At 47.2% G+C, this 20,274-nt stretch overlaps 1 protein-coding gene across 7 annotated transcripts in view; it reads left to right on the top strand.

Annotated features, from left to right (window-relative positions):
- Positions 1–20,274, top strand: part of LOC105476165 (opioid binding protein/cell adhesion molecule like) — a 1,438,816-nt gene that overhangs the window by 266,049 nt on the left and 1,152,493 nt on the right. For 4 of the 7 annotated variants that reach the window (XM_071076069.1, XM_071076066.1, XM_071076068.1 and 1 more), the window contains one exon: positions 19,801–19,944. In XM_071076069.1, the coding sequence (XP_070932170.1) occupies positions 19,884–19,944 (61 nt within the window). In that variant the 5' untranslated portion in view covers positions 19,801–19,883. Of the gene's footprint in view, positions 1–19,424; positions 19,945–20,274 lie in introns of those variants that run through there. The other 3 variants (XM_071076070.1, XM_071076074.1, XM_071076073.1) reach the window with 3 other exon arrangements.

The following is a 20,274-nucleotide window of genomic DNA, read 5'->3' as shown; positions in this document are numbered from 1 at the left end:
GACACAACAGCCCAATTCATATATTCTGGTAGAGGGTTCATTGGGATGAATCTCGTGGTCAAATGAATCAATTGAATTGGGATGTCCATTTATGTAAGAGATTGTGTTTCAACACAGTTCAGAAAGGGAAAAAAAAATGCCCGCAATCATCACTCCTATGAATCAATGATTAACACAGAGTGTTGGAGGGTTATATTCATAGTGCCCTGCTTTTCCAGTCCAGCTGTGAAATGGAGGCGTGGGGTCTGCTTGAGACAGATCTGGGTTGGGGTCTGGAGTGGTAAGTTGCCCCCCGGTCTTTCTGTGTCTCTTCATAGCCAGTATTCTTCGAAAGTTGTCTATGTGTTTGCCGTCTCTCCTTTCTTCACCTTCTACTCATCTTCCAACCCACAGGAGTTTGGTTTCTACTCCCTTACTCCTACAAAGGAGTTTTTTCTGTGGCCATTAGTGCCCTCCCCGACAATCATGTAACAGAAGAATGTTAACACTCGTCTTACCCAGTTTCTGCATTGTCCATCGCTCCCTCCTCCTGAAGGCCCTCTCTTCTCCTGGATTTTGTAACACAGCCCTCTCTTAATCTGCTCCTACTTTTCTCTCTGCTCATTCTTGGCAAGTATTTTTTTAGTCAGGCCATTGAAAAGATAAGACTCAGTTCTAGGTTTCCTTATTCCTGTATATGTTTCCCAAGATCATCTCATTTTTTTTTTTTTGACATCGTGGCTGGCATCAATTACTGTAGAGCTTAAAGAGTACAATTCATCATTTCTCTCTCCCCACCAGCTTCTGAAAGAACTGAGAAACCACCAAGTCAAACAGGCATCAAACTATCAGTCTTATTACTAGTAAAGCTGAACTGGAGAATGCAGTCTTGATTCAAGTCCAAAATGAGCTTCTCATTTAACACCCTCCTTTCTCCCAGTTGATCTCATTCATTTGGCCACAGGCAAAATAATTTGTCAACTGTAGCTGTAGGCCTCCCTCTGCAGAGCCAGGGCCTGCCAGTGGCTTATCACCCAGAGGAGGAAGGAACAGAAAGGAAGACACACGTGAACTCCAGACAGCCCTTTTAAGGGGAGAAAGGCAGCGAGAAAGAGGGAGAGAGGACCAGATGGAGGGAGCAGGGAGGGAGACACAAAATGAATAAATGCACGTGAGCAGAGCCTGGTAATACATTAACCCTGCCTAGTGGAGAAACAAGGACTCAGACATGTCAGGCCTTTGTCATCTCTCTAATTAGAGAAATCAGTCTTATTCCTGTGGGGGAAGAGCAGTGGGAAGTGAAGGACAGACAGCAGCTTCTTAATACTTTTCCTGAGAAGGCAAAATTTCTATTACCTGAACCTGAAGAAACTTGGAGAGGGAGAGATGATTCCTCCAATGATTGCTTATGCCATTCAGCTCACAAAGTCATGGCCTGTGTTGAGCTATTACTGTGTGCCAGGCCCTGTGCTCATGGCTTCGTGTCCGTGGTCTCAGATATTCATGTCAACTCTGTGAGGTTGGTGGGTGGGAATTGTTAATGAAATTAAGCTTAGAGAGTTTCAAGTCACATTGACTGTCAGGAATGGATATGGGATTGGAGTCCAGGCAGTTTCACTCTAGAACAATGAGCTAATGTGTGATGCTGCTTCCCCAGCAGAACCCATGACTGCGCTCTTCAACCAGGCCTGAGTTCAGTATGTCCTTTCTCCTCCATTGACACTATGTCCATGCAGAAACAGAACCAGGAATCAAGAGGTCAGGTTTGAAAACTCTGCTTCCCCTGTTCCCATCACCATCAAGTTCTGTGGCTTGTATTTCCTAAAACTCTACAATCCAGGAGTGGGTGTCCGTGCCCGTTGCCATCATCTAGTGCTTTAGACAAAGCTGCTCTTGTTCATACCTGGTCTGATGCAGTGCACTTCCGACTGTCCCTGCCCCATCCGTGTCTGCTCCTTTCTAATCCATTCTACACATTGCATCCAGAATGCTCATCACCTCCTTCCCCAGACTTACAAATCATCACTAGTTCCCCCTCAGTTTTGGGATGGAGACAATGCTGCTCAGCAGAGCTTGTGGTCTCCCTAGGATTTGGCCTCCCTCTGCTCCTCCACCCTCACCTGCCCTGGCCACCTGGGCCTTCTTTCAGTTCCTTAAATGGACCCTGGTCATTTCCCACATGCGCAGTGTCCTCTGCCTGCGACCTCCCTGCCCTAACCCCCTAACCTGAATTACTTTCATTCATCCCTGAGATCTCAGATGAAATCTCTCCTCCTGAGGGAAGGCTTCCCTGGTCTGTTAAACCAGGTTAAGGCTCCCACTTCTCCTCTCTTAATACAATGCACCTCCATTTCAGGTAATCGTCACAGTGATAATTCCTGTCTATGTGCATGATTATTTAATGAAAGTCTCTACTTCCCTCTGGACTTTAAATTCTGGGTCCAGAGGCCTCATCTGGTGTTGCTGTCTTATATCTCAAGTGTCTAGTATACAGTCTAGCCGGAACAGTTCTCAACAAATGTCATTGGCTCCTCTTGTAATGATGGCGATGCCTAACATCAATTGAATACTTCTTGCATGCCAGACACTGTTCTCAGTTCTTCTCAACACAAGTTGTCATTCCTTTCTCACACTGGCATGAGGAGGTAGTTACTTTCTTTATCCCCGTTGTATCAATGAGGGAACTGAAGATGAAGATAGGAGGCACCGGGGCATCCTGCCTGGAGGGACTGAGTGTCGGAGCCGGATCCCAAACCCAGGTCTGTTTGGATGCTTGCCATGAGGCTCTGCTACCTCTGCAGCACCCATTGCTGCACTGTTTATCTGAGAGCTGGAAAGAGAAGAAATCAAAGTCTTAGTTATTTGTGAAATGGCCTCACCCCCTCTTGCACATATTTCGGGTGTCTTCCTCACTTGACTGAGACAAAAGTTATTTGTGAGTGTGTCAAATGTAAGTTTCCATATTTCTGATTTTTTAATGACTGGAAGAGGGCCGAGAAAAGCCAGACCAAGAGCCAGAGCCAAGAATAAAGTGCCCTGGGGCATGCCGCAGGGAGTAGAGAGCACGGGTGTGCAGGGATGCAGGCAGGAGCCGGCGCACAAGGCAAATCAAGACATCAAGGAGGAAGGAGTGTAATGGCAGAGCCAGGAAGCTGGAAGAGCCCTCCCTGTGGTTGCATGCAAACCTGCGCTCCGGAAGGAGACTTTGCATCGGTAGGACAGACTACAGAAAGAGTTTGATGAAGAGTTTCCTCAAGTGACACCCTGAGAAGCGGTCGGCTGGAGGTCACTGTGGGGGTGTAGAGACCTTTCCACCTGGCATGCGATCCAGGAAACTTCCATGTGGGAATCTTCGGGATCCGCTTGAGAATAAGATTTGCTAGAAATCAATAAGTCAGGTTGTTGCTGGACCAGTAATGACAACAGCGGCCCTTTATTGAGCTCCTAAGCACTGTGCTAAGTGCTTTACAGACTTTCTCTCACTTACTCCTCATGGCAGCACTGTAGGATGAACATTCTTATCTCAATTCATCAGGTAAGGAAATAGGGGCTCAGAGAGGGAAGGGCAGCTGTCTAAGGTTACACAGCAGGATTCCGACTCAGGCCTATCTGATCTCAAAGTCTCTTCACTCTCTGAATTCTGCCTGTTGGAGTATGGCTGTGGCCTACGCTGCAGAAGTGATTTTGTAGGGAGCCTTGATATTCATTCATTCATTCACCCATCTCTACACTCACCCCACACATACTTACTGAATACCTCCTGGAGACGGAGGCTGCAGTGCAGAACAGTGGTGTTGAGAAGGCCCTGGCCGCAGATGCAAGAAACAAAAGTGACGATCCTTGAGCCGACACAGGTTCCCTGTTTACTAGTGTCCCCAGTGGGTGGTGACATCACAGGGTGTGGCGCTTTTTTCCAGAAAAGTGGCACAAGGTAAGGAGCCTGCACAAGGGGAGGAGGCCGCACAAGGTGAGGAGGCTGCACAAGGGAAGGAGGCCACACAGAGGGAGAAGGTTGCACAGGGGGAGAAGGCCACACTGAAGGAGGAGGCCACGCAGGGGCAGGAGGTCATACGGGGAGGAGGTCACACACGGGGAGGAGGCCACACTGAAAGAGGCCACACTGGGAGAGGAGGCTGCACTGAAGGAGGAGGCTGCACGGGGGAGGAGGCCACACAGGGGAGGAGGCCACAGTGAAGGAGGAGGCCACAGAGGGGGAGGAGGCCACACAGGCGGAGGAGGCCACACAGAGGGAGGAGGCCACACTGGGGAAGGAGGTCACACATGGGGAGGAGGCCACACTGGGGCAGGAGGTCACACATGGGGAGGAGGCCACACTGGGGCAGGAGGTCACACATGGGCAGGAGGCCACACTGGGGAAGGAGGTCACACATGGGGAGGAGGCCACACAGGCGGAGGAGGCCACACAGAGGGAGGAGGCCACACTGGGGAAGGAGGTCACACATGGGGAGGAGGCCACACTGGGGCAGGAGGTCACACATGGGGAGGAGGCCACACTGGGGCAGGAGGTCACACATGGGGAGGAGGCCACACTGGGGCAGGAGGTCACACATGGGGAGGAGGCCACACTGGGGCAGGAGGTCACACATGGGGAGGAGGCCACACTGAAGGAGGAGGCCACACTGGGGGAGGAGGCCACACAGGGGGAGGAGGCCATATAAGGTGAGAAGCCTGCATGAGGTGAGGGTCCTGCATGAGTCAGGAGCCTGCTGTGGTCCCTTTTCACTCTGAGATCAGAGAATGGGAGATACTCTGTGTGTCATCACCAGCTGATGTTTCTGTCTGTGGTTCACGGAAACCCTCCAGGGCTCTTCTCACAGATTAGCCCCTGTGCTCTGGGCTGTTCCCCGGCCTCTGTGGGGAGGAGGGGCCTGCACTTACCAACATGGCTTCTTGCTTCTGAATGCCTTGTTCTCCCAAAGCCAAAATCGATACTCAGTCCTGCTCGCTTTCAGTCTGTGGAACCAGTTGCTTCACTACCCCCCACTCCCTCCCTCTCTCATTTCTCTCCATCCTGGTGGGTAAAGGACCTCTTCTTTATACCGTCATGCAAATGTGTGAGTCTCTTCCACAAAGCGTGTCCTTAAGAAGGGGGCGACGGAGCATCATGCAAAATGAGGTAAGGGGGTTTTGGTGGTGGTTTTTAAAACAGGTTTCTCTCCTGCTTGAATATGTCACTGAAGAATATTACTCTTTCAATTTGCATTTGTGTCTTGGTAGATGGTCTCAGTGTCACTAAGCAGACCCTCCCTGGGGGCCTCCTCCCTCCCCCACCATTACTAACGCCCACTGGCCTGCTTTGGAGGAGGAACCAAAACCACACTTTCTGGCCCCTCGACTTGTAGGTGCCTGTGAAGGTCACACATAACTTTTTCACCTACTCCTGCTCTTCTTCCAGGTTTCTGAGAACATGAACATCCCTCTCTGGAGGACAGTATTATCTGCAACTGATTATAGAAATGTAATGAAGGCTTCATGAGCCGCACACTGAGATATCCAGATGGGTAAAATTGAGCCCTAGGAAAATGATCTCTTCGCTATTTCTCCTACTTGGGGAGGAAGTTGGATAATTTCTAAGCCTCTGGTGGTGTTTTCTTGGGTGAGAATAAAAGCATTCTCAGATTCTCAGTGTTTTAACTTACAGTAATGAGAGAGACAGAGAGAGACAGAGAGAGAGGAGAGAGAGAGAGACTACACTGCAGGGGCAGGGGAGGCCTGGGAGGGCAGGTTGTATACATGAATGAAGTGGGCCCCGGGGGCTGCAGCAGCACGGAGGGGCTTGTTTGCCCAGAAGAGCAACTAGAATTCCAGATGATTTTTGTTAGATGGAATGAAGAATCAGCTTGGTCAAGTCGTCTGATTTTTCAAGAAAACCTAAAACTCTGGATGAGGACTTATTGGCAACATTCTTTATTAAAAAATACTGCTGGACATAGAATATGTGTCCTGGGGTCAAATCCGGCTCCCAGGCTGACAGTTTGCCCCTCCTGGCACATGCTGTTCCGAAGGATAGACATTGAAAGCTGTGAACGTGGGTTGTGAGCCTCCTTCCATGGGAGGCGGTTGGGGAGGTTACTAAAGCCTTTAATGAAAGTGTCAGGGAAGAAATATTTCCTCTTTGCTGTCAGAGATCAGAGTGCAGTAGCCCTGAGTTCTTGATGCTCCAACGTCACGGCCAAAATCTTGGCCTGGAAGAGGTAGTGACAAGGGTGCCCTTTGGCAGGGCTAGACCTCCTGCTGTTGGCCATTTCTGACTCTGTTTCCCTCAGCTCCGAACCCTTGGCACCTGCAGCTCCTGGCAAAGGCTCCATGAGCTGAATTCCACCTTAAAATGCTGTCATGGGTCGAGGGTGGTGGCTCACTCCTGTAATCCCAATGCTTTCGAAGGCTGAGGCAGGAGCATGGCTTGAGCCCCCGAGTTCTGAGGCTGCTGTAAGATACAATGACATCACTGCACTCCAGCCTAGGCGACAAAGTGAGGCCTTATCTCAAATAAATAAAAAAAAATGCTTTTAGGTTGGTGCTGTGTAAATAAAGGCCCACGATGCTGTGGAACCTATGGGTGCACTCTCTTCCGAGCACACTGGAACCTGTGGGCGCGCTCTCCTCCGAGCACACTGGAGCCTGTGGGCGCGCTCTCCTCCGGGCACACTGGAGCCTGTGGGCGCGCTCTCCTCCGAGCACACTGGAGCCTGTGGGCGCGCTCTCCTCCGGGCACACTGGAGCCTGTGGGCGCGCTCTCCTCCGGGCACACTGGAGCCTGTGGGCGCGCTCTCCTCCGGGCACACTGGAGCCTGTGGGCGCGCTCTCCTCCGGGCACACTGGAGCCTGTGGGCGCGCTCTCCTCCGGGCACACTGGAGCCTGTGGGCGCGCTCTCCTCCGGGCACACTGGAACCTGTGGGTGCACTCTACTCTCCTCCCAGCACACTGGAGAGTTTCAGGGCTGTTGTCTTAGTGGGTCTCCGGGCTGAGCTGTGATGGCAGGTGGTTCCTAAGAGATGCATAGTTCACACAGTTGGTGAGTTTCTAAGTGGGTCTCAGGTGTTCAGTGTAGCTTCTTGGGGACATGGAGACACTGTCCAGAGGTGATTTTGTGTGTGTGTCACCCCCTGACCTTTTGTTTTAGTATTTTGCCACAATATTAATGAAGTTATTTTCTCTAGCCACACATTTTGGATAAAAATATATGCAGCTAAGTAGGCTCTGGAAATATTAATGTCAGGCAACAAGAGAGTTGCCTGGAAAGGAGGCCGAGGGTCACTGAAATTTGTTGATTTAATCATCCTCCTTGCTCCAGGGTTCCTAGGACCACGGGCATATTCGAAATCTTTGTTGGTGGTGAAGTAATGAGAGACCCATGTAGTTTATGTTAAAGGTAACAAAAGCAACACAAGTTCATTCAAAACCCTGCTCCAAGCTCTACCAGAACAAAGTCCAGGTAACCTGCTCCTCAGGCTCTGATTTCTCATTTTGTATCAGCATCTGTGTTCCAGGCGTGATAAAGATTTGGGAGAGCATTGTTCATTCCAGGGAGTACCCAGCATGCCCCCCCTCAGCAAAAAAGCAAAAGAGCAAAAAGGCTTTCTTCACCACTTCCCCTCGTGAGAATTGCAGTTCAATAGTATAGACTTCTGAGCAGGGGCATCTTTAGGTTAACATCCTAACTCGCAGGTCTTTGGTTTAACTGAACTTTGGAGGGCTCAGAGGCTCTTACATCCTTCAAGGAAATATTGAAAACAGAAGCAAGTGTGTCAAACACAGGTACCTAGTGAAGCTTGAAGAATCTAATTTTGCAGGAGGGCATCTTCATATAAGTGCTGCGGTTTTGTGTAGGGTGTCTGGGAGGGAAATCAGATTCATTTCAATCTTGAGCTCTCCACAATTTCCAGTCCAAATACATGTAGCTGGCAGTTTGTTTTTTTTCTCTGTCATTACTGCTCGGTCCAGTGTTTCCATTTTAAAAGGTGTGCATGTGGACTGAACCAAGACAGGGATTATTTAAAATACTGTGCTGGCTGATTTCATTTAAATGGCACCACTATCTTTGGCTAATAGTCAGTGCATTCTTCATGAAACACGCAGATGTGGCTGTGCCTAGAGAATGTCATATCCACTACCACAGCGAGGATATGGCCATGTGCAGGGGCATTCCTACTTTCCAAGGGCTTTTTTGCTTGTCATTTGGCTGGCTCCCTCCTTTCTCTGGGGACCGCGGAACACTGCATCAGGGCCATCTCTGCCTTCTGCAGGGCTCAATCTTCTGTGCAGACTCAGCTTCTCTCTGTGCACAATGGATGCTCAGTAACAGTTACTGATTGAATGCTTAGTAAATATTACTTGAAAATAAGCTAAAATGGTCCAAGATTAGATGCTGACTTAGTTTTTGCCATAGAAAGATGCATATTGAGTTGAAGTAATAAACTCTGATTCCTCGGCCACTTTTGCTACATAGAGAATTAGCTCCCGGCCCCCAAAGATGCCAGGGACAAGGAAGAGAATTAGCTCCCGGCCCCCAAAGATGCCAGGGACAAGGAAGAGAATTAGCTCCCGGCCCCCAAAGATGCCAGGGACAAGGAAGAGCTTGTCCTGCATCTCTCTACAGCTTTGGAATGAATTTTGGGTGTAAATCCTTAAAAAAAAAGTGTGCGTTCCCTGTGCACTAAGTGTTGATCTCTGGGAAGAGAAGAATGTGGAATTAAGTACCTCATGGCTAGAAAACGTTAGAACCTGGATTGTAACCGAGGCGTGTGATTCCTAGTTGTATGCTTCTTTATTCTTACATTGGCAAAAACAGCTACCACAACCATTGAAGTCATTGTCACGTAGTCTCTGGGGCCAGCCTTTGCTAACAACAAAGTCTCCTGACTCTCCTGAGCCCCTATCCTGCAAGAAAACTGATTTTGGGCTGTAGCCTCACACAAAGGGTCAGTGTCAGCAATCTGTGGGTACAGACATGCAGGAGGGAGGAAGCCTGAGCGGCTCCCTCGGTGCCAGCCGCCTCCTCCGAGAGAGCGTGGGCCCGGGCTGGGTGGAACCTAGGCAGCAGCTGGTGTGATGGAGAGGCCGGAGGGGTCCGGAGGCAGAAAGAAATGCAGCTAAAATTCTCTGCATTACTTGAACATGGCCCCCTGGAAGCCATGAAGTTAGGGAATGTGTGACTCGTGTGTTTTTCTTCACCCCACACCCCCCTTTTCTCTTTTTCTTCCACCAAATGCAAATCAATAGATGTGTATTCACAGCCTAACAAGATGTCAAGGAGAGAAGAGTAGCCTTTTCATTCAGAGAAGAGTAGGGAGAGGCCCCTCCACACAGGAAGAAAAGGAGGACAGGAAATGGGCGGGGAAAGCAAAAGGGAGGAGAGAGAAAGGGAAAACCGAAGTCAGCCACAAGACAGAGGGTGGCACTCCGGGCAGGAGTCTGGGAGTGCTGGCCCTGCCTGACACCTACTCGTGGGGTGGGTGTCCTTTTCCTGCTCTTCACTTTGGAAAAGGGGTAATGACTTTTTACCCCTTAGATAAGCTGTTTAAGTTCTTGCTTGAGAGATGTTCTGGGGGAAACTTGCATACAAAGGTGAAAATCTGGTGCCATTTTCTTCAATACTTAGTTAAAGTGGGATCAGGCATATCTAAACAGAAGGCTTATGATGAGGCAAACTTGGTTATTGCACTGTCTTGAGCACATCTAGCTGGTGGTTAGGCTGTGTGTGAGCTAAGGCAATGCTTATGTGATTAGTGACAGCAACGGTATTTGAAAGGAGCATTCATTGTCGGGGCTGGCTGGTAGGAAAGACCTAAGTATCAGGATATATGTATGCCGGTCCTGGCTTAATCCTTGATTTGCTAGAATTTGGGTCAGATCTTTTCATCTCAGTTCCTCCTTGTTTTTCTGTCTGCGAAGTGGGGCTAATTTGTTCCTTCTGTGCTCCTTCACACTGGGGTGAAGCAAATAAATGACCTCATAAACGTGCATGTTTGATGCACACATCAGCAGTAGACACTCATACTTCAGTGACTCCTGTTTGTGCAGGACTTTGCTTTGTATTGGAAGCAGTGCTTGCTATTGCAGGTGTGTTCACAGTTCTGTTTGTCATCTTTCCTGCTTTATGGCTACTAAGTGCATGACCTAGTATGCAGTCAGTTATGGAGGGCTGCTCTCCAGTGTCTTCACTAATCTCACAGAGATGATAACAAAGGGTTAAAAAGATACAAATCCCAAGGACAAACAAAAAATAGAAAAAAAATGGGAGGTGTGATGTATTTTTTCTTCAGAAAAAAAAGAATCTGTGACAACTGATTTAGTAAAGAAAGGATATTTAAGGGTCTGCAGAGTGACATGACAGATAGAAGTATGCAGACTTACACTGTTGAACCCCGGCCTGAGAAGGAGAGGTATAGGGTATCTTGGAAGACAGAAATGGGGAGGGTTGAAAGTAATGGATTGGTTGAAAGTCTGTATCATACACTTCTCATCCCCAGAATTCCCTGATCCTCCCACTATAGCATGAATGGAAAGTTTAATTTTGGAAGGAATTGAAGAAGAGAGGCTCCAGTCTCAACCACAGGAGAGAGTTGAGGCCCTCTATTAAAAACAAAGAGGCTAGGCCGGGCGCGGTGGCTCACGCTTGTAATCCCAGCACTTTGGGAGGCCGAGGCAGGTGGATCACCTGAGGTCAGGAGTTCAAGACCAGCCTGCCCAACATGGAGAAACCCTGTCTCTACTAAAAATACAAAATCAGCCGGGGTGGTGACACATGCCTGTAATCCCAGCTACTCGGGAGGCTGAGGCAGGAGAATCGCTTGAACCCGGGAGGTGGAGGATGCGGTGAGCCGAGATCGCGCCATTGCACTCCAGCCTGGGCAAAAAGAGTGAAACTCTGTCTCAAAAAACAACAACAACAACAACAAAGAGGCTGAGAGTCTCCATCCTGAATGGTGAAACTCACTGAGCCTTCTTCTAGAATGAGAGATTTTACTTCCCTGGGAAGAGAAGGAAGGGCTCCTCTGTGGGGAAATTTGTCTGACTTAAGGGGAAAAAAAAGGACCTACAACTGCTGACACTTTGCGGGAAGGGGTCCCAAGACTGGCTCCTTGCCTGATAACCTTTAAAGGGTCTGCCAGTCAATAAACTCCACTGATGGGCACAGAGACGCAAGTTAGTCTTTTGTTGCTTTTGTCTTGAATATAAAAGGAAGACTAAAGATCACCAGACAGTTGAGGAAGCTTTTCCGCATAAAAGCCAAAGATAACACAACTGAGGGAAAAAAATACATTATCTGAGGAAATGGAGATTTTGCTGGCAGCAAAAGGGAATTTCAGAAGCCTTAATTAATATCCTCAGAGAGACGTTAGAAGATATTGTGAACGTGAAACAAAAATACGAAACTATTAAAAAAAAAAAAAGACAACAAAGACCATTTGAAATTAATAGTTTGATAGTATAATTAAAAAAAAATTCACTAGGAGAAATTAAAGTCAAGGGCATCTTGATGAAAAAGAGAGAGAAAATAGATGAAAACCAATCCAGATACTCTAACGTCCTTTTAATAGGACCTCCACAAATAAGAACAAATAGAGAAGAGAAACATTTTGAAGCCACAATGTGAAAAAAATTCAAAATTCCCAGAGTTAGAAGATAGAACATTTTCATACTAAGAGAGTTTACTGAGTGCCTGTCACAACGAAAGGAAACAGATCCACATCAAGAAAGATCTTTTTTTTTTTTTTTTTTTTTTTGAGAGGAAATCTTACTCTGTCGCCCAGGCTGGCGTGCAGTGGTGCAATCTCGGCTCACTGCAAGCTCCGCCTCCCGGGTTCACACCATTCTCCTACCGCAGCCTCCCGAGTAGCTGGGACTACAGGCACCTGCCACCGCACCTGGCTAATTTTTTTTGTATTTTTTTAGTAGAGACGGGGTTTCACTGTGTTGGCCAGGATGGTCTCGATCTCCTGACCTCGTGATCTGCCTGCCTCGGCCTCCCAAAGTGCTGGGATTACAGGCGTGAACCACCACACCTGGCTTAAGAAAGATCTTTATAAAATTTTGGAAAGCCATGAATAAAGAGAATACCCTAAGTATTTACTGAGACAAAATAAAGCTGTCTCACATACAAAGATACATAAACTGATATTCATCAGACTTTTCAACAAAAATGCTTAAACTTAGAAGAAAATAGAGAAATGACTTCAAAATTTGAAGTGGATATTCATTTTCAACCCGGCATTCTATTTGCAGCTGAACTAGCTATACCTGTTGAGAGAGGTAAGAGTAAAGCCATTTTCCAGTATGCAGGTAACCACCTAAGTATGCTTTCTCAGCAATCTATAGAAAGATGTGTTGCATTAATACAAGGAAGAACACCAAGAGGAAACAAAACCTGCATCCAGAAACAGGGAAGAAGCCCAGGCTGTTATATTCTCTTGGTAAAGGGAAGTCCCCACATGACACCTGAAGCTCAGGGGGATGAATGACTCTGGGGAATACATGACACTGATAGATTATTCAATTTATTCAACAATATTGAGAGGAATTTTAGAGTTCTGCAGAAAGTTTGGGGAGAGTCAATGATAGGTCTATAAAAAATTAAGCAAATTAAACAAAAAGGCAAATAGCATCTCCAGGAAAAGCAAACAGTTGCATAAGAAAGACAATAATAAAAAATGTCAATACCGCATATTGATATAATTAAACACTGTGAAATTATTTATATTAAAAAAGTGGGCCGGGTACGGTGGCTCACGTCTGTAATCCCAGCACTTTGGGAGGCCAAGGCAGGCGGATCACCTGAGGTCAGGAGTTCAAGACAAGCCTGGTGAACATGGCGAAACCCCGTCTCTACTAAAAAATACAAAAATTACCCAGGCGTGGTGGCAGGTGCCTGTAATCCCAGCTACTCGAGAGGCTGAGGCAGGAGAATCTCTTGAACTCGGGAGGCAGAGGTTGCAGTGAGCCAAGATCGTGCCACTGCACTCAGCCTGGGCGGTAAGAGTGAAACTCCATCTGAAAAAAAAAAAAAGGGGAGGAGAGGTGTGAGGTTAGCAGTGAACAAGGTTAAATCCTCATCTCCTGTAGTAGGTAGTCAGTAAATCATTTTAAAAATTGTTAAAGGCCAGGTGCGGTGGCTCATGCCTGTAATCCCAGCACTTTGGGAGGCCGAGGCCGGCGGATCACGAGGTCAGGAGATTGAGACCATCCTGGCTAACACAGTGAAACCCCATCTCTACTAAAAATACAAAAAAAAAAACTAGCCGGGCGTGTGGTGAGCGCCTGTAATCCCAGCTGCTCGGGAGGCTGAGGCGGGAGAACCCGGGAAGCGGAGCTTGCAGTGAGCCGAGATCGCGCCACTGCACTCCAGCCTGGGCGACAGAGCGAGACTCCGTCTCAAAAAAAAAAAAAAAATTGTTAAATGAAGAAGTGGAAGAATAAGCACCTTTTTTTCTTTTTTCTTTCTTTTTTTTTTTTTTTTTTATAGATGGAGTCTCACTCACTCTTTCACTAGGCTGGAGTGTAGTGGCGTGATCTTGGCTCACTGGAACCTCTGCCTCCTGCGTTCAAGTGATTTCCCTGCCTCAGCCTCCTGGGTAGCCTGGGACTACAGGCGTGCGCCACCACGCCCAGCTAATTTTTGTATTTTTAGTAGAGACGAGGTTTCACCATGTTGGCCAAGATGGTCTCGACCTCTTAACCTTGTGACCTGCCTGTCTCAGCCTCCCAAAAAAATAAGCACATTTTTAAAAGAAAGGAAGCAAACCCCAGAAGAAATAGCTAAAAGAGATGGAAGTTGTTGCTCCTCCGGAGTGGGAGAGCCGTTTTCAATCTTAAGCCGTTAACACTAATAACTTGATAAACCATGTAATATATTACTTTAAGGTTTAAAAAAATGTTTTAAGTGTGACGCTGACATCATATAGTAAATCTTGTAATGATTTCATGTAAGCGTATCAGAGACCTTTGAGGGAGGATGGAAAGCACGTGGCCTTTGGAGTCAGCCAGCTCTGAGTGAATCTCAGCTCTGCCAATGCTCTGCGGAGCCCTGGGGAAACCCTAGCTGACATTTCTGTGAAGTGTGTGTTGCAGTGTATACTTTGTGGAAGGGATTGGTGTGAAGAGTAGCCGCGGTGCACGTTAGCCACCTTGCAGGGAAACTGCAATGTAGTGCATGTTTCATAAGTGATACTTATTGTTAAGGCTTCCTTGGGCTTGACCAAGATATTTCGTGAACATAATTACAATTTTGAAGAAGTATCAGAAATAGGTTAAGACCTGAGTCCCAAGGTACAACAGCCATTGTAAGCAAGTTCCTGGGACTTTAGAAGGGCTTACTCTTCCGGTCATAAGCCAGTCATTTAATAAATCATTGGTCCTTTGAATTAAATGACACCTTTGTGGTTTAAAGGAGTTAATGTGCCTTCCAGAGTCTTTAACCTGCTCTCAGGGAATCACTTACAGCTTGGGAGGCTCCAGTTCATTTTGGAATATTGAGAGCTTAAGTGGAAGAGTCAGATTTTAATCTGTGATGTTTTATCACCTTTGCCTTTTTATTTTTTGCAGGCAACCCCCACCCTAACAAGTGCTACAGTATCTAAAAATCCATCCTTCCTGTTCCACTGTTGGGCTCCAAGTGCACCAATCCATCATCTTTTTTTTTTTTTTTTTTTTTTTTTTTGTTGAGACAGTCTCGCTCTGCCGCCCAGGCTGGAGTGCAGTGGCCGGATCTCAGCTCACTGCAAGCTCCGCCTCCCGGGTTCACGCCATTCTCCTGCCTCAGCCTCCCGAGTAGCTGGGACTATAGGCGCCCGCCACCTCGCCCGGCTAGTTTTTTGTATTTTTAAAGTAGAGACGGGGTTTCACCATGTCAGCCAGGATGGTCTCGATCTCCTGACCTCGTGATCCGCCCGTCTCGGCCTCCCAAAGTGCTGGGATTACAGGCTTGAGCCACCGCGCCCAGCCCCAATCCATCATCTTAACACTATTTACTGCAGAGTTTGTCTCAGCAAAAGGTTGGGTGAATGTGAATTGCACTAAAGAGCCTTTAGTGTCCACACAGTCTAGTGCCTGCTTGGGGAGTTTGCACTTGCTGCTTTTATCTGCCAGGAACAATCTCGGGCTTTTCCTCCTTCTGGGAAGTTCCTACTGGGATCCCAGCTTAGAATTCCTGTCCTCAGGGCAGTCTGACACTCTCCCCATCCCCAGGTGTATCTGTATCTCGTGCTTTCCTATCAACCTATGTATTTTCTACACACACTTGTCATAAATGCAATCAATTCATGGTTCAGTGTTCTCCTCCCCCACTGCTCTCTGAATTTTGGAGGGGTGAGGACAGTCTTATCTTGCTTTACATTGTATCTCTTTGCATCACATGCAGTAGGTTTGTATCTGGCCCAGAGTAGGCATCTAAGAAATATTTATTGCATGAATGAATGGATACATAAAATACCATAAGGTAATCTCTTCCTCAGTGCAGTTCTCTGTATAGCAAAGAAAAAATATGAGTCAGAGGAAGTCCCTGTATCCTTGCCCAAGGTCATACAGCTGGTGTGAAGGAGCAGGACTGGCATCAGGCGGGGGCACACCTTGGACCCAGGGGGACCCCATCCCTGATCCAAAATTCCCATTTCCCATCTGGCCCTAGGAAGCTGGGCGCTGCCTTTGAAGAAGTTGGCCCAACACCGCTGTTCCAGAAGAGAGAAGCCTAGTCAGAAGTATAAGTGTGACAGTCAGTCTCCTTGCACAATTGCCCGGTTTTGGTTGGTTTGTTCCCCCACCTTATTGCTATTTAAATACAGTTTTGATGATTTTGTTTGCTTTGGAAGAAGAAAATAAAGATTCACAGAAGGTATAAAATTGCATATTATTTGCCCCAGAGAAGAAAGCAGTCCCCCTAGTAAATACGCATTGAAGCATTTTTATTTGTATTTGTATTTTTTTTAAGATGTTTAAATAGACCCAGTAGACCGTAATATCTCTTTACAGAGTTGGTGCCATCTATTGATTAAATATGCATTTATACATTTCTTCCGCTACTTTTTTTAAATAAAAGAGACATATGTTTTAATCATATAATAGACCTACAAGAACTGATCAGTGAAAACACGTATTTCTGTGTTTCCTTAAGGCAGATCATATTAGGCATAGCAATTTAAACAATCATTTCCTGCTATACATCGAAGTGTGTTAAATGTGAATTTCATTAGAAGACTCAGAGTATGCACCTGTGTGTGCATGTGTGTGGACTAGGAGAAATGTTGGTAGAATAAATGGGTGTTTTTAAAACAAAAATATAGTTGACAGGGAAAGGTGAAAGAATGTGAACTCTGGAGTAAGAAAGACCTCAGTTTCCTTGCCACTTATTAGGCTTAGAGGAGGGACTCGAGACTCTCTGTAACTTGTTTTATTTATTTATTTATTTATTTATTTAATTTATTTAATTAATTTATTTTTTTGAGACGGAGTCTCGCTCTGTCGCCCAGGCTGGAGTGCAGTGGCCGGAACTCAGCTCACTGCAAGCTCCGCCTCCCGGGTTCCCGCCATTCTCCTGCCTCAGCCTCCCGAGTAGCTGGGACTACAGGCGCCGCCACCACGCCTAGCTAGTTTTTTGTATTTTTAGTAGAGACGGGGTTTCACCGTGTTAGCCAGGATGGTCTCGATCTCCTGACCTTGTGATCCGCCCGCCTCGGCCTCCCAAAGTGCTGGGATTACAGGCTTGAGCCACCGCGCCCGGCCTTGTTCTATTTATTTATCTGTGAAATGGGCTGGCAATAAAGGTACAGAGAAAATTTATGAAGTTCCTAGGATTGTGATTGGCCCACTACAGTTTAAGGACAGTTTGTTCCTGTCTGGCCACTAGCTATTGAGTGGTAGTGTGTGCCCCTCTTTCCTGGAGTGGGGTTGGGACTGCACGGAATGTACCTCCATGTCCTCAGGTGCTACCACACACGCAGCGCCGGGACTCGGTCCCCTCCTAGGCTGCCAGTGCTGCTCCTTCTCTCTCCTTGTGGTTAAGAGTGCCAGTGGTGAAGGCAAGCCTTGAACTGGGGCTCCACGCCTGGGCAGCTCTGCAATGTTGGGGATGTCATTAAAACTCTTTGAGCTCCAGTCTCTCCCTCTAGGCTGTGTGGGTGACAGATAAATAGGGGATTTGTAAGGTCAATACCTGAGTAATTGGCATGTGCATATTCAATAAAATGATAGTGCCTAACATGATAATTTCTTCTAGGGAATCACTCACTTTGGAAACAGAAAAACCGAGGATTAAATTTGGGCTGTCACTAACTAGCTGTGTGACCTCGGATAAATTACCTAACCTCTCTAAGTCTCGGTTTCTTCATCTCTCTAAAAGGCGTAATTACACCTTCATAGAGGACACGGATAGGAATTGACTGTGATAATGTTTTTTTAAAAAAAATCTAGCCTGCAGAGGGCGAATACATGATGTCTGTTATCCGTAGAATGCCATCAGTCACCACGTCCTCCTAACTCTTCTGCGTTCCACACACAACTCCCTTCTTTTCCTCTTCCACCTCTACCACCAGTTCCAGGATCTATCAAACTTGGGCCATGCCTACTAACAAGTATGCTTGCCACAATCCCTCCTGTACACTTCACCCAGATTGATTTCCATAAATTAACTCCCTCTCATTCACAGCACTCCCCTGCTCAAAAAGAAATTAACTTTTTTTTCCCAGCAGGGGGGAATTTCTGAATCACTGGTCTAGGATTCAAGGTCTTTCTCTCTTGGTCTCCCATCTCCTCCCCTAACTCCCTCCTGCAAGGTTTCTGGCTGTGTCTGCTCTCTTCCCGTCTGTCTCAGAGACGTCCGTCTCATTTCTGTGGCCTATCTTGTCTCTCCCACCATTTCAAGTCAGTTGTGTTCTCCAGTGGATTCAGCCACTGGTAATAATTCTGGATTTCTGCAGGATTCCAGCATTACCTAAAGGATTCACATATCAATTTGCTTGTGAACCACATGTGTGCAGTGATGAGGTGTACACAATTCGACTCGAATACTATGTATGTGTCCTATTATTTTTTATGTACATTCGCAAAGTCACAATGCTAACTTTTGGCTGATCTCTTGAAATATATTGCATGCCCTTTATAGATAAGAACAAATCATATTCTTCATATTCCCAGCCTTGAAAAAATGACTATGTTAAGTAGGTACTTCATGAGTGTCAGCGGATGATACGATCATCATCTGTTTTCTGTTGTTCTGCTGAAGTTTTCTGACTTGTTCATGAGGAGGGAAGTAATCAATTGTTTTACTTCTTTAAAAATAAACAGGATTTATTTTCTAGAAGGAGAAGAGCTCAGTCAGGCCCAAAGAACTTGTTGGCAATTGGCTGCTTTATAAAAACGTTGTGGATTTTGCAGTAGGACAGACCTAGGTTTTTATCCTAACTCATTAGCCACTGAATCACTCTCAACTTCATTTGAAAATTCAGGGGTCATAATGCCTACAAGGAAGGACTCTGGTGAGGATTAACTAAAGTGATAGAGGTGAATACCTGCCCATAGTAGGTGACTTGGGAAAACTTTGGGAATTGCAGCAAAGGAGGAAGGGAGAATTATCTCCTGTGGAGTGTCACTCACAGACCTCAAGGTGTGGACACATGGAACTGGGAAGGAATCCAAGCCACTTGAGGTCTTTGGAGGGCACTTGGGACAGAAATAGTCTGCTCAGTCCCTTCTCTAATACCTAGTGCTATCTTGATCACAGACCCTCCAAGTTCAGCATATAGTTCAGTGGCAGCATAACTCAGTCAGCAAGGTGTGCTGCCTACAAGCATGTGTTAGGGAGGGCAAGCAGGCCGTTTTAGAGCAGGGGAAAGTTCTGGGGTTTCTCACACCCAGAGATACTGCCTCCCTGTGTAAACTGTCTGTGTAAACTGCTGTTCCAGAGGAAGGGACAGACTGGACCCTGAAAAGGAGAAGCAAGAAAAAAGAAAAAAAAAAACCAGAAGGAAGCCACAGGTATCCTTCCCTGGCCTTCTCCTCGTGAAGATTTCCGATGACTTCAGCAAGTTTCCGCCTCCTTGAGATCTAATCTGAATCTGTCCCTGCCTATGCTGTAATCATAGCAATTGTTTGGGCTTCTATAGCATCTTGCCTTGGTAGAGTTTCAGAATGCTCTGATTGTGGGGAACTGGCCAATTCTCCTTGCATCGTTGGTTTAAAACTATAACATGCCCATCTCCTTGCTGGGAAAACCAATTGCTTCCAAGTGCTGTTAATGGCCGAATGGAGGGGTGGGGTGCAGATTTAAATGTCTGAGCTCTCCCTGTGGGTAGCAGTTCCTGCTCCATCCCTGCCTGGAGACTAGGAAGAAGGAAAAATGATAAGGAACTGGCGTGGGCATTAGTCACATTTCTGCCAAGCAACCTTTCTTTCGTGGTGTGCCCTGAGCCCTGCTGGCAGTGCCAGGCCCTCTCCACTGCCCACCAAGGAGCTCGTGTGTGTTCACGTGTCCACGTGAGCCCCACACCAACATACTCACACAGATAGCAACACGCAGGGCTGTGCTCTGGCGAGGGAGTGAGTGAGGGCCGGCTTCGACTCCCCCTTGGAGTCAAGCCTTCCAAGCAGGAAAGTCTCCTTGCGTCGCTCAGGAGAGTGGAGCCAATGCGTGCCTTGGAGGAGGTCTGCTCTGAGCCCTGTACAGATTGGTGCTGATGATTCTTACCAGTTGTGTGTATGTGCAAGAAAAAAAATCAGAGACGCTGCCTGCCTGCTCCCATCTCTCGCGCTCTCTCTCTCTCTTCTGCTCTCTCCCTCCCTTTGCAAACATTGGATTTAAACCTGCTCAGAATTCAGCACAGAGGAAGGCAGCAGTGGTAGCAGCAGCAGAAGCAGTAGCAAGCCCGGCAGCTGAGAGCACCGCAGCGTCGAGATGTACCATCCTGCCTACTGGGTCGTCTTCTCGGTGACAACTGCCCTGCTCTTCATCCCAGGTACCGTACAGGGGAAGAGTGTTTTCTCTCTCTGGGGCGATTGTACGACGTGAGAGCAGGAGAGGCAGCGGGGAGATGGAGAGGCAAGGAGGAAGGGGTGAGGACAGGGAGTGTGAGATGCATGTGAGTGAGAGAGGTAGGCTTGCTGTGTGCACGCACACACACACACACTCACACACACGCAAATGCTTTCAGCACGGGATTTGCTCTCTATTCCGGGGATCCAGTGAGCTGGGTTCGAGATCTGCACCATGCTGTGAGGCACTGCTGTTTCAGTGAAAGGCACCAAGTGGCTTTAACCAGTTGTGGTCCCGGGGGTAGGAGAAGAGG

This window comes from Macaca nemestrina, chromosome 12, assembly GCF_043159975.1.
Source record: "Macaca nemestrina isolate mMacNem1 chromosome 12, mMacNem.hap1, whole genome shotgun sequence".
Classification (NCBI taxonomy): Eukaryota; Metazoa; Chordata; class Mammalia; order Primates; family Cercopithecidae; genus Macaca; species Macaca nemestrina.
Note: the sequence above shows the minus strand (reverse complement) of the source record. Positions and strands in the feature narration are given on the sequence as shown.